The sequence below is a fragment of the Hesperophylax consimilis genome, chromosome 4, assembly GCF_061612785.1.
Source record: "Hesperophylax consimilis isolate HC1 chromosome 4, BYU_Hcon_1.0, whole genome shotgun sequence".
NCBI classification, from domain to species: domain Eukaryota; kingdom Metazoa; phylum Arthropoda; class Insecta; order Trichoptera; family Limnephilidae; genus Hesperophylax; species Hesperophylax consimilis.
Window position 1 is genome coordinate 23,961,825 of NC_142839.1, and position 15,647 is coordinate 23,977,471.

At 34.2% G+C, this 15,647-nt stretch overlaps 1 protein-coding gene across 1 annotated transcript in view; it reads right to left on the minus strand.

Moving 5' to 3' along the window:
- LOC149424398 (tyrosine-protein kinase transmembrane receptor Ror-like) overlaps positions 1-15,647 on the minus strand; it is a 252,480-nt gene that overhangs the window by 21,126 nt on the left and 215,707 nt on the right. The window contains exon 6 of the mRNA XM_089651529.1: positions 10,972-11,146. Coding sequence (XP_089507655.1) covers positions 10,972-11,146 — 175 coding nt within the window. The remainder of the gene's footprint in view (positions 1-10,971; positions 11,147-15,647) is intronic.

Sequence of the window (15,647 nt, forward strand, 5' to 3'; positions counted from 1 at the left end):
ATTTGGATGATTTGTATTTTTGTGTAGGGCCGATTTTATGAAAATTAATCTCAAGGACTGTTAGGTGTTAGGTATTAGCAGCCTTGGTAATTCGACTGCTCCAATTGCGCCCGCATAGGGCCGGACCTGCGTACCTATTTCTAGGTATAACTTTTTATGCAAGCAACCGTCTGTCTATGGATTATTCCATCCATGTAGGTCATAGAAGATAGGTACTCTTGAGATTGTTTCACGAATACGGCGCTATAGAAATCATCCAGGTAATATTATACCAAAATGAACAAAATATCTTTTATTTTTTTTGGTCTTAAAAAACTGCAATACTTCGTAGTCACTTTGGTCACTTTCTTAAAATACTTTTATTTACCATATTATAAGAAGCTTTTTTTATTATATTTTTTTATCGATACATTATTTTACAGTATTTCATATCTTAATTCAGTAATGTTGGCCTCACTGGGTTATTTACCCGTGCTGAGGCCCCCATTGCTTTCAAGTGATGGTTTGCGATCCGAACGGCCCACATGTATTTTTAATTTCTACATCTATTTCGATTAAATTAGCGTATTATGATGATAGCTAATATGTTCCTGTTGTGTATGTAGATTTTTTTATTTAAGTTTGTTCAGGAAACATACAGTGACATATATCTGGACATACGAAGTATAAGACGCTTTTTCGATATGGACTTTTATATATGGTAAAGATGTTCAAATTTTAAGTATGTAATTAGTAAAATGGCACTGATTTCAAAATCACCCATATATATGTGATCACTAATCACTTACTATGTCCAAATAGTGTTCTATATGCCTCTAACCATATTTCGTTTTATGGAGAACAGAACGCTCAAAATATCCAAATTATTAAAAAAGTTTTGATACCGAGATTTTTTTGATTGATAATACGGAATATCGTGATTTTTGTGTTACAGAGAATAAAATATAGATTTTATTGATAATTCGCCCTTATTTATCGAGATTATATTCAATTTGGGAGGCAAAGACCTAGACAAACCTCACCCAATGAACCCGGCACCCCTAACCACTTGGGGTGACCTACGGTAGACGTGTGGGTTATCCAACAGATGGTTCCCGGGGTGGAAGTAAAAAATAACAAAAATATCAGTAATGCATCTTAATGTATCTTGGTCCACAAATATAAATTAATTTTACATTCACAATAATTTTTGTTATGGTTACAAGTAAAAAAGGAATGAAAGGACTAGATAAACAATAAACAAATGATAGTTTTGATTGAAATACATTGTAAGGTTAATTTGATTTTAATCTTTTTAAGGCTACAGTGGAAATATCAATATCTCCGTGGTTCACTAATTATTCACTATTGGGAGAGACTGGTTAGGGGAGACCTTTTGACCTTAAAAAATGGATTAAAGGAAAATATTATTAACTTGATTCCTCCATTTTTCTTATATTTTTTCCTAAGTAAACAAATTGTTTCGAGAAAGTTATTTTATGTTTTTTGATTGAAGAGTTTGTAGGCATGCGCTTCATTTTGAAAGGTTAGGGATCATACATAATATATTCCTCCACACAATATTGGTTTTCTTTTTAAAAGTGCTGGTATTTAATATCAGTACTTTTAAACTCCTTCTTCCACCTTTACGCAGTAATGCTTTCAAAGACCCTTGTCTCTCAAATTCCATCATGTTCGACAGACCCCCCGATTTCTTGGTATTGATACCAAATAAGACATTACACACATTTAAGTTTGTCCCCCTCCCCCTTGAAATACATAGTTACATTAACGTCTATTTCTCATCTCTCCGTACTATGTGACTTATTTTAAGGATGACCCTCACACCATACACGAATGCACGACATTAAAAATAATAATTATTTAAACACCATAAAAAATCAAACAATGCTTTCTATCAATGTCCGCTTAACATACAAATAAAACTACGCATTCATTGATAAACAGATGTCAAAGCATTCATTGTTACGACATTATCAATGGTAAATAAAAAATGTGATGTTGTTATTGGGTTGTGTTCTATGTTCATACCCAGAAATCTTATCTTATGCGAGCTCACAACTCCAGTAATAATATGAATAATTCATAAGAAAAAAAGAGTATCTACAATTCCGAAATATTTTGCCTAATTCTAAATATTATAATTTTCCAAGCTCGAATTGGAATCAGCGTACATCATTTCGGCTGACGTGGCGGGCACATTTTTCATTTCCTTTCGTGACAATTTGGCATTTTTTTAAATATATTTTCAGAGAATATTAGCGCGTAAGCTTTATTTGATGACAACCCCAAATACTGTACGAAATACGAAGAATTATCTACTTTATGAGAATGAAAAAGATTAAGCATCATTAATGAAGTATTTGTCGTTAAAAAGAAAAGCGTTAAGAGCTTTTCACGTAGGCAACCACCCGCAATTCATTATTTTTTATGAATAAAATTCTTGCGTTGATCTAGCATGCTTAGGGTATATACACTATACAGGGTACTTATTGTTTTGGTCGCTCTTTTTGTTTGTGGTTTATTTGTCAGTTTGTATTTAGCAGTCATGAATTACAATTTTTTTAAAGTTTATTATTATAATGAAAAGCGTCGAGTGTCCTACGCCAACAAAACAATTCACTGTGTTTATATGAATACAATTCTGGAGTTGACCTGGTGACCCCAGTCTACTTAACCAGAGTATAAGGTAAATGACACCATATTAATTGATCGCTATTTTGGTTGTTGTTCGTATTAGGAAGTCATGAAAGGCAGTCGACTACAATTTCTTGTTGAGTCTGTAATGCCTGAACAACGTCTTATTCTTATTACAACATAATTTTATCAAAATGGCTTGTAAAAAATAGTAACCTACAAGAATGAAATGTTGTGATTTCAAACTAACTTTTGAACCTCTATTTACAGATGTGAATAAGCTGAAGGCAGGGCAGTCTCGTACAAGTCACAAAATACGTGCACCATTTGGGCCATCGGCATCATTGGGCAACATTTTTAAAGATCGTTATATAGACGTGTTGGAAAAATTTCTTGGTGCACGAACCAATTGGTACTAAACACAGGACAGTGTCACAACGAAGGAAAATTTCAATCAATTATTGGTCCTGACCACTTCCTATGAAATGTTTAATGTTTATGGCAATAAGTCAAGAACAGTTGACCAACTAAAAATCAACATTTATTACGTGTTAACAGAAACGAATATTATAATTCAATTCTGCTGGCGAATTGAATTATAATATTCCGGGTACTCCTACTATGTAACAACAACTAAATTAAACAAAAACTCTGGTATCGGAATATTTTTATCTAACCAGTATAACATACTCAACGTTAAAGAGATAAATAAAATTAGTAATGTAAATACATTAAATATTGAAGGCGAAAACAAATATAATAACATTATTGCTATTTATCGTACACATACATCAACAGTGCCACAATTCATAGATGAATTAAAAAATATTTTGTTAAATTTCAAAAATAAATATAATATTATTTAATCTATTACTTTCTCGCATATATGACGCATGTTTGGGGGTGTGCCTGGAACGTGACGATGAGACCCAAACGGTTGCACTTGACATTTTCAAGGCCTTTCACCGGGTTTGGCACCGAGGACTTTTCAACAAACTGCCTTCTTATAGACTTCCCGCATCCTTGTGTACATGGATTGCCGACTTTTTGAGGGAAAGGTCGATTCGGACTTTGCTGATGGCTTAACCTCTGCGTCCTTCAGGAATCGGTTCTGTCTCCGACTTTGTTTTTTGTTGCACATCAATGATCTTTTGTCGTTTGTACCAATTCATTTTTACGCAGATGACAGTAGAGTCAATGATAGGTTTATGTTGACAGGCCCCCAAAGGATACACAAAATCCAACGGCTTGGTGGGCTTTGAAACAGAAAACGGACGGTTACCTCGAGAGGGTTCTCTCTTGGAGTACAAATAACATGGTCGAATTTAATGTTTCAAAGACCCAATCATATCTGATTACGTCTAAAAGGGATCGAAATGACAATCTAGTCTCCTTCAACTGAAGCAGTCTTCCCAACATGCCTTTAATTAATATGCTTGGTGACCAGCACAGGCACGGAGGCTCCATTGAAGCCAGAGTCAAGTAAACCTCTCAGAAGCTGGGTGTGCTCTGCAGGGCACGTAGATACTTTAATAGTGCACAACTGCCGTCCCTGTAAAATCCGTGGCCATGATCGTCTAGAGGTTAAGACCCTACGTTATGACGCTGTACAAATTGCAAGTGCACCCCACCTTTGAATTTGGTAGCCACCTCTGGTCTAGAGCCCCAAAATACCTGAAAAAGTCCTCGAACCTGTGCAGAACCGGGCGGTCCGTTTAATAGATTTCCCTACCTTAACAAGCGAATTGCAATCTTTAGAGCACAGGCATCAGGTAGTATCAGTAGTGTACACAGTATCGCCAGAGATGACATAGACCCTGAGGAAAATTATTTTTATCAGGGTTGCGCAGTTAATGTAATAAAAACTGTAAGTAATATGTAAGTAATGTAAGACAATCTATTATCAAATTATGCAATACATTTTTATATATTTATAAATTTATAAAAACAAAAAGATTATTTATAAGGAAGTTCTGCTGTGTAATTATTAAACTAAACGTAAACTTGTTTACGAATAAACTTTTTATTGATTAAATAATTAAATTAAACTTGATAATAATAAATAATGAAATTCATCCTCTCTATGACATAAGAAACAGAATTGTTTCACAAGTAGGCAGACTGGTACCTATTCGAATTTACTCGGAAAGGGTCGATAAAGTCTAAAAATAAATCAGATTTACAGATGAATCCCACTTATTCTTATCAAAATCCACAGGGATTTTTTGTGTTGTGGGCCGGATAAAAGTAATGCGTTTTGTACCGACGATTGGTACTTGGAATGGACTGTATTAAAGAATTATGTAAGAAAGATTCAGGTGATTGTATTTTTTTTATCATAAGGAATATTATTAATAAGTGGAGAAAAGGAGGCCTTTACCTCTTGAACGATGTTTGCATCATTTGGAGTTCTGGTGATTTTAGGAAGGTTCCGTTGGCGCTATTAATAGTTCATACTCGTAGTTGTACATCAATGGTCATGTAGGTGCGTGGGGAGAGGAGTCTTGCTCTTGAACAGAATCAATTCGGATATCGACGTATTTAGCATCGGTGAAGCTGCCTTTAAAAGGCAAGCTCTATTTATGCTGGTATAGTTGATGCACCGCTTATTTATTATGTAATACGATTTTACAAATGTACTTAAAAACGAATTGAAATGTAATTTTGTTATGTTTTTAAAAGAATAAACAAATTGAATTGAATCTATTTTTTTTGTAAGAGACGGTTGACGTAAGGTTCCCGTAAGGCCATTGTGCTTTCTCCCATTTTACCTCATTCCTTTAACAATAATCCGGTCCCTTTTATAAAGTTCACCCGGGTTGTCATTGGATATATTGCTATGTCTTCTGCTTCTACAATGGGTCTTCACAGGTATCTGAGCCTTGTTCCCAACAGAGCGGGACATTGGCACCAAAGGTGAATTAGAATCTCTTCATCCTCTTCACATTTCCTACATCTTTGGTGTTTTTCACTTCCAATAACTCCATGTGTCTCCTGAGATGGCAAAGTCCCGTTAGTAGTCCTACCAGTTCCCTCAGTGAGTTTCTGTCCATATTGAGTAATTGTCTGGTTCACCTTGGGTCTGGCTCGTTTATGAGTACTTTGGATTGCTTCATTCCGGGTGCCCTTTTCCATTCCTCCCAGTTCCGGGATTTGACACACCTTTCAATATTATTTTTTAATTATTTTTCAATAGTATTTTGGTGTGGCAAGCTGCTACTCCTACGGCTGGCTTGGGTCCCGCAAGTGGTGCTTTTTAGCCCCTTTCCTTGCTAGTCCATCAGCCCGCTCATTGCCCCCAGTTCCTTGATGTCGTGGTACCCAGATCAGGGTTATTTTATTGATGGTAGCAAGTTCTAAAAAATGGTCTTGCATTGCATCACCAGTCTGGAGTCGCATCGGTTAATTTCCAGTGCCATTAGGGCTGCCTAGCTATCAGAGCATATGCCTATGTTTGCCTTATTCATGTACCCGATACGTATGTTCTCCGGTGCCACGATGGCCTCCATCGCAGCTTGAAATACAGTGCAATGTGTTCCTAGAGGTATAATAAGTTCCCTCTTGGAACCCTTTAAACAGACTCCGGCCGCTGTTCCCTCCTCCATCTTGGATCCTGTACATCTAATAAGCACCATTTTTTCCACAACACGAACCATTTTGCTATCACCACATGACACTATTTAACGTATTTAACTAGGGGATGATAATTTAACACTTTTACGAACTTTTAATGAGATTAATTGCTATTAATTGTTAGGAAGAGCGAAATAATATGCAACTTTCAACGACGAAGAATATTCAAACATAAAACGAAATTAACAACATTACCATCATTAACAACTTAATTGACAGCCCTGCCATCGTCACCTGGACAAAGTGTTTAATTTTTACAATTCATTTTATAATTTTGTTGTGTAATTTATTTTGTATTTTACACTTGCATTTAGTTGCTACTTATGTTTACTAATTTCAATTAAACTTAATAATAATTAAATCCACTATTTTAGTTCCCAAAAAAAAACAGTAAATATTTTTGTCTCTTATAGAAATCTATATCTTACGAGTAGGCAGATTCTTATTTTGTTGTATACTCGTAACTGTTTGTCCTACACATAAATAACTATTGTATGCGTATTCGTATTTACTTGCTTGTATATGTCATGAGGTTATGATGTTATTGTTATTGCTACTTATTACGTACTTATAATCTCTAAACAGTATAAAATAAAGTCTGTTTGAGCGTTTAGATCTTCTAAATTACGCAATGGATTTTGATAGGGTTTTCACTATCAGTTAGAGAATTTCCTCGGAAAGAATACACGGATATTACATTTATGTAAAGTAGAGGAAATTCGATGTTTTGAAATCAAGTCGTAAAGAATATATTTTCGGGCGCTTACATTGCGAACGATGGCTAAACCTTATGAGATACATCAAAATAATATATTGCGGAATTGTATATCTTAAAAAGACCTACAGAATAATCCGCAACGGTAAATGTCTATCTTTTAAGGATAACTCCCAGCAAGGCCAGGTACGCGTCAGCTAGTCCTTTTATAATTTTTGTAAAATGTGCAAAGTAAAATCCCAATGAGCGTCTAAATAAATAAATAAAATAATGCTTGGGTTGGACTTCTTTTTTCAAGATATGTTTTTATAAGGCAAGGCTTTTAGGAAAGGAACAAAACAAGGGAAAAGGCAAATTGGGTAGGATCACAAAATTGTTTCAATATTAAACATAAGGTAAGAAGCAGAAAGTGACTGAAGAACCTTGCCATCGTTTTTTAAAACCGCCATACAAATAACTCTGAATAGATAGAGATTAGTTACATTATTTTGTACGTTTATCGATATCAAGCGCAAGAGTTATAAATGCCCTGAGACATCGGTTTACCCATTTGAAAAAATCTAATAAGGGCGATTGACAAAGATGAAATATAACTAACCGACACAGACCAAATATTTAAAAGCTGTGACATACTTGATATACGCCAATTATATGTTAAAACTCTACTAAACTACATTTTCGACCAAAAAAACAATCCCCAACAAACACAAAATATCACTAATAGACCGGTCAGAAAAGCGTATAAAAAAACATAAAAACTCCGACGGTAAACACTACCTTTGGACAAAGACACCATAAATACCACGCTATTAAAGCATTCAACAGTCTTCCACTTGAAACAAAAATTGAGGAAAATAAAAATAAATTCAAACACAAAATAAAAAAAAATGGATTAAAGAACAAAAAAGACAATATTTTCAAAATTCTATAACATAAGAGAATAAAACATATACAAGCAACACAAAAAATGTATAAGGCAAGCGGCACGCACAACCACATAGATCATTGTAAGTGCCGATTTCCATTCCCTTCTAATGTTTTTATTTTGGTGTGAGAATTGGATTTTAATTTCTAATCTTTAATTTTGGTGTAAATTTATCTTTATTTTAATGTTGTTTTTTGTTTTTGTTTAAATGTATAAATTCGTATATTTTAAAATGGGGGCCTCAGCACGGGTGAACAACCCAGTGAGGCCAACGTTGCTGAATTGAAATGTGAAGTACTGTAGAGTAATGTATCAATAAATAAATAAAATAAATATAAACTGAATAATGTAGGAAAAATTGCTTTAAAAAAACTTACACACTCTATAAGGCCCGTTAAGCATTCAAAGATGGTTTGAAAGGGAGATATGTAGATAAGAATGTTAGAGGGAGCGCGCTAATATTTAAAAAAAACGAGAACACTTAAGCGAAAATGGTGAAAATATTTAATAAAACACGACTCGTTTGAAATAGAGCAGACTTTTTCATGCCTATTACATATTACATAAAAGAACAAAACGTGTTTTTAATAATTTTCGAGGCTTACTTTGCGATTTTTTTCTGTGGAGGGATTTAACGCTTCGGCATACTAAATGTACAGATATTATCTACGAACATAGCTTTTTTTTGGAACTTAAATAGTTAACAAAAAAATTGTTATAAATCGGTAGAAATAGGCATAAATATAAAACAAGAAAAACCGATTGCATGTTGACAATGTCGGAGACGGTGAAAACATTCAGACTTTTGGTGTAACAATAGATCCTGAAGTTGTCCAATAATGCAAAAGATGTGTGGCAAAATAATGTTGTGGCAAGTGAATAAATTTTAGTAATGACATGTGAAACTGGAGAAATATGGGAAGGGGAAGGAAAAGTGGAATAACTTGTTACCGAATTAAGTACGAAACAGATAACTGAAGCTATTTCAGGTAAATTTTCCATTCTGAATGCTGGATCTTATTAGAGCGACATTGAGGCGGAAACCCTGTTTGAACGGAATTAAAATAAATATATTCATCTTCACCAGCTATTAACCCGCGACCTCTGGGTTTACATTCAAGTATTAACAGAGGTCATCAACTAGGGAAGGGTAAAATGGTAAACGGATAAAACAGAACATGATAAAATGATTCAACTCTTCCATTGACAAGCAAAAATGCATCCAATGAAAAAGTAATGTAAAATCTGAGCTGTAAAATAAATGTACTAATTGTAAAATCTAATCAAAAATCAAAGTTACATATTTAAAAACGTTTATTTTATTTCAGTACATAAAACGGGCATAATGCACTAAAATTCACACACATGGGTGTTTTAATACAAAGTAATAACAAAAACAATTATCTAAGTGTGCAAAAGTAAATGACAAACAAGAATGGGTTAAAGGTAGATTAAAAACTAACCATAAGCAATATATTATTGTCACTTGTACGGATGAGGTTAATGTCAGATTAGGTTGGATGTTTGCTTCACTTTTCTTATAATATATTCTGTTCGTTTATGGAACCACATCATCAAACGTACTAATTTCGATTGTCTTTGATATGCATTAATTATTACTGCCCGAAATTTGGTTCAATGAACTCAAATTTGATTTGATTTCAAGTGTCATTTTCAAAACTGGAACTGATTTTGAACAAGCGATGAAGGACCTATCTTTATTTTATTTTATTTATTAAATACTAAAAAATAAATTACAGAATAATGAATCTTTGACTATCCAACTGGGAAGGTTTCCCGTTTCAGTACAATCAAATTGATATGTTTGGTTCATATGAAGTATGTAATGTAACATAAATACATTACAATAAATTCATGTTTAGTGTTAATAAGTTAGGTAAACATCATAATTTATATGATGTGTAAGAATTATTATTTTAACTGATTTAAGACGTGTTTAAAGTACATATTATTTATACTTCCGATTTTGTTGTCCGGGTTAAATCTTCCCCATAGGAAAAACTAAACCCTTCCACTCACTTTTCCACAAATGATCAGCTAGTCAATCAACACAATGCAAGTGCATTATATAAGTAAAATAAATACAAAACAATACAAGAACAACAACACGTAAACTCACCAGAGATCAAATGGGAAAAAAAAATTCACCGACTCCAGATATTTTCATATCAGAGGGTTCGGCTCGGTAGAACTTCTAACAGGGCCTATAAATCCTACTGATCCCTCAACATAAATATTTAAAAAATCTTTCGTTATCCTACATGTATTAAAAATGACCGACTTTTGCATCTTTATATATAAATTTTTTGATAGATCTAATACGCCTAAATTTTTAATGAGAGAGCTAGGTATAATGCCAGTAGCCGAAATAACGAATGGTAATATTTTTATAGTCTGAGAATGCCAAATTCTTTTTATTTCGTTTCCTAAATCTGTGTATTTTCTTATTTTTTCATTAACAGATTTTTGAATTTTACAGGAATTTGGAATAGCGACATCAATGATATAAGTTATTTTTTTAAATTTTGTCATGTAAAACTATATCGGGTCTATTATGACTAATCTTTCGGTCTGTTAGTATAGTTTTAATGGTTTTATCATAATATATTTTATAAAATTCGTTTTCTAAAAATGAATTTGGTTCGTATTAATAATATGGTACTATATTACGGCAGTCAATCGAGTTATGTTTAATTACCAAATTTTGGTGAATTATTTTTAAAACTTGATTGTGCCTAAATGTATACTCGGACGGTGCTAATATAGAACATCCCGATATAATATGTTCTATAGTTTCCGGAAAAACCAAACATTTTCTACACAAATCATCTATTTGATTTGTATCTTTGGTTATATGCTTTCTATAATTTTTAGTATTAATGACTCTATCCTGAATGGCAAGCATAAATCCTTCTATTCCTGAGTTTATTTTTATTTTTATTTGAGTTGGTATTATTAAAAATATTATTATTGCCATTTTCAAGAATTGTTTTATCGAGAAATGAGAATTTAATAAATTAATAATAATTTAAATATTTACCTCGGTAGACCTTCCCGAAACACCCCTCTCCGATTTCTTCCACGAAGGCAAGGGCCTCTCTGCGCAGGAGGGGCACGGCAGGCCCCCGGGGGGAGGGCCCCGTGTACCCCGTGTTGCCGCTGTACTGCGGGTTGCTGATGTAGCGGTCCGCCAGTAGGGGCTCGCCGGTCAGAGGCTGTGGGGACATAAAAAAATTAAATTAGTGATCAGTAATAGAAAAACACACCAGACATGATACAATTTGCTTCTTGCCCATTTAGAATGCGCTCTGTCTTTCTTACACTTGCCTAAGATCGTATATCGCAATCCCATTTAAATTTCATAACTATGAGAGAAACGTAACCATTATTTGTATTATTTATTGCAGCCCGCTTGGTTATATTCAATGTAAAAAGAATTGCACTGACAAAAACTTACGACGCACTAGGGCCGAAACACATTGAGCGTATCTTGCGCAGTTCATTTTACATCGCGTTACATGTATATATCGCGCTACATACAAATTCTCCTGAACCATGCATATTGTATGTCATTACGCCGTACGTAGTACGCCGAGAAATCTTACGCGCATCTTGCTCCAAATATAGATATTACTTCTAGCGGATGCATATTCACTTCACGTACAATCACACAACCATACACAGGCAGCTCAGAATGCACACTGGTTGGCCTTTTTTTGCGACTTTTGCTAAGGCCAGATTAGCGAAATTTTGTGAGTGAGTCGCGTAATTTACCCTAATTTTGGTTTCATGTAAAAGTCCGGTTTGTGCAACACGGCGACGCAAAATGACGTTTGATTACGCGACTCAAAACACGAAGCACACAACTCAAAATTTCGCTCGTCTGGCCTCCGCCCTAATTATATATTCGGCGTATTTTCAGCGGCTTCAGCCTAACTTACGCGAGTTGGGATCTTAAGGCCCCTTGCGCCATTTTTGGAAAACCACTACCGACTAAAAAAACAATGGCATTCGCGACTCTCATCTTGACTCTCGCTTACTTACTCGTGTATCGTTTATTTAGTATCTTGATCTGAATTGTTAAATAATATGATAAAAAATCAGTTTTAACACTTGAACCCACTTTGTTAAATTCATAGATAATAGAAATAATGCGAGATAAGGCATGGTAGTGTACCGACGGTCACCGATCTCCAAACTGCAATGGCTATCAAAGCGGTCGGCATTATAGCATTAACTAATCGATTAGCTGTTCGAAAAACCTAACAATTGTTATGTTTTTCAAACAGCTCATTTTTCATCTTTTCGGAATAGCTCATATATGTAGTCTCATAGACATCGTTGTGCCTCCCTTACCGTCATAGTTAGAAATATGAACTAAACGGTGTTAAATTGTAGAAAGAAACGGACGTATGAATACATCCCTCCCACTGCGGTGCAAAGGCGTCGAGAGGTCAAAAGGTCTCCCTCAGCCAGTCTCTCCCGATCCGGCTGACCAATCAGTAGGTGGGCAGATGCATTTCCCGCCAAGACCTAGACAAACCTCACCCCATGAACCAGGGCACCTCTGAAACACTTGGGCTGACCTATGGTAGGGGTGTTGGTTATACAATAAATGGTTCCCGGAGATTGTACCCCTTGCGGCCAGTTAACATTTGAAAAGGTTGCGCAACGCTGACATTGACAAAGGTAGAGTACCTAAATAGCCTGTTTGAAGGATTGTGCCTCGAATGGAACTAGACCACAGACGATGTAAGGATATACACAAGGGAAACCTTGAAGTGGTTTATAGGTACCTTCCAACGCACATTTCGATGTAAACAATCAATGATTTCCATACATATCAATTCTGAATAATGTAAAAGAGATATTTCTTGTTTACCGGATACACAGCGTTAAAGTAAATATGCTGAATAGGGTTTGGAATAGAGTAGACCTCAGAAGAAAAATGGATGGTTCCATGATAACTCAACACAGTGATTATTCAACACACATTTAAAAAGTGATATAAAGTTATTAAAAACGATGAATTTTTTTTAACCTAACCTAACCTACTTAACCCAGTTAAAAAAGTTTTTGTTTTATCACTTTCCATGACTTTATATAACTTTTTAAAGATGTGATGAATTATCGTTTTGATGATTTATCCGGTCACCATTCGAACATAGATGAAGGAGAAAATAATAGTTTGTTTAAGGGATGTATTCTAACAAAGATGAAGGTGGAAATAATAGTTTATGTTAGGGATATATTCAAACATCGATTAAAGTGGAAATAATAGTTTGTTTGCGGAGCATATTCCAACGCAGATGAAGATAAAAATAATAAATATTTCTTTGAGAGATTGCGCCTGTGATAGATTGTGATCTGTTAATCCCTGTTGCTTCGAAAAATATTTCGTCATCTGTTCAAAGACATTCTCTGATCAGACTCTCCAGGAAAATTCTATCCCTTTTCTACTAAAAACTTTTCTAACAATATTATCTAAAAGCATTTTGAAATAAGGATTTTAAATTTTCACTTGAAAACATAAAGCGTGTTAAAATATACACAATCGTTTAACCGGAATAAATTCTAAAGATAAAACAGAGTATAGGGTGTATAAAAAGTTGACAAGATGTCTCTATGGACCCACTTAAACCACAATTTTTTTTTCATTGTTTTTTGTCTTTTAAAAAAAAAAGTCAAAATGTAGTATAACTGTGATTTATTATTGGGTTATTATGCCGTGTTACGCTTTCTCCTTCTTTAGCTAACGTTCGGACTGCGTTACAGTGTCCATCACATCTGCCATAATGATACACGGCATAAAAACACAAAAATACATCACTTAATTTTTATTTTTTGTATGATACCCCATAAGAGTTCCAACAGACTATGAAATGCCCAAATGGGGTATGTTGTGAGGCTGAATGTAGCGGGGAGGGGAAGGAGATGGTGAGGGGAAGGTGGGAAAGTGCCTGGCTATTCAGATCTGGTCACCAAATACGGCCAAAGCCGTTTCAATTCTGAATGGTGGTCTTACATCAAAGCGATACTGAGAGTATCTTCCACTCTGGAACGTGCCGCAAATAAACTATATATTATTTTAAATGATTGATTTGTGAAATAACACAATACATTACTCCAACATTATCAACATTAATCCAATAAAATATATTTGCCAAATGTTTTTCAATTTGGCCATTTTTGTAGTATGTATAACTTTTTATCTATTTGAGATTTCTGAATTTTCAAAAATACATTTTTCTTATTCGCCCTACTCTACAGAGGCCCGGTTTGGGAAACACCGCACTGGAGCATGAAAAATGTTTGCTTGTCATGCTTCAATTATTTCAAATCTCCTTTCTTTAACACTCAATGCGGTGGCATCATTTGGTGGTATCTTGTTTCCAGAGAATATTATATTACCTATATGTAAAGTATAAAAAGATTTATGTTGAGAAGGTTTTATGATTGAATACTATCGTTACGTTACTAGAGGATTTTTGATCCTCTAAGGATGATTAAAAATATATATTTGTAAGGGATGAGAGGGAAATTATGGATGTGCTTAAGAATAGGAAAAAATCCTTAGCCTTAAAATAAAACACTTTTTACAGAACGTAATGGCGTGAATAGTAATATTTTTAACGAGCACAAAAGTTAAATAAATCTTAATAATCTTAATGTGTGAATGCGAATTTTAGATATTTTACTTAGATTTTATTCTATTAGATTTTATTCTATTAGATTTAGAACCCCGGAAAAGTCTTGTCGGACATGTATAGTCTAAGTCGGTGTATATGGTAGCCGGCAACATTAAGAACAGTGGCAAATACACACTCTTGAAAAGTGATATTAAGTCATGAAAAGTGATGAAAAAAAACTAGTTTTAAATAGGTTATGTTAAGTTAGGTTTACAGGCCCTTTTTTGCATCGTGATGACTTAATAGCATTTTTCAAAAGTGTTTTGAATTGCCACTGTTCTGAGTTTCCATGGAACCGAGTACACAATATATTTAAATTATAATATTACATTTTTGTTTTGAATTATTTAATTCATTTGCAACATACGAATATATAGTGGTACAAGAAGTAGGATATAAATGACTTTGAAAGTATTTGAATAACCCTTGCAAATATCAAATATATTCAAGTTTTCTCTTGCGTGGTTGGTTTGTTCAAATCATTATATTATTTTGAAGAAGGTAATACATGATCAGACTTATAAAGATTCCCTAATACGCCGCTTAAGCGTTGGTATAGCTAAGCTATACGAGGAAGAGGGCCGTATACTGCTCGAGGTAAAATTTTTACTCATAATAATATTCATTCAATTTTTTAAACTAGCACCACTTTGTTCCAAACCTCAAAAACATGGTCATTTTCGCATTTCGCGTTTTATTGTTAACTTCACTTTCTTCAGATGATTTTTGTAACGTCTGTCTGCCTGTAAGATCTGTTTTGAATTGCATCGAGATGGAGCCAATTCGATTATGCGTTCCGTTTTTGCTTTGGTAAATAAATATTTCGATTTAAAATATATTTCTGATAGTGCTGCCTAATGGGTAATACTGCTTTTGTATATTTTAATTACGTGACCGATCGATATTTGTCAAATCTACCATATTCTATCTCCGCCTTTACTATCGTAATACGTTCCTATTCCTGGGGATCGGGCGGTTTAAAAATCTGTCAACTACTAATACTACCGTATTACGGTTGATTTATGAG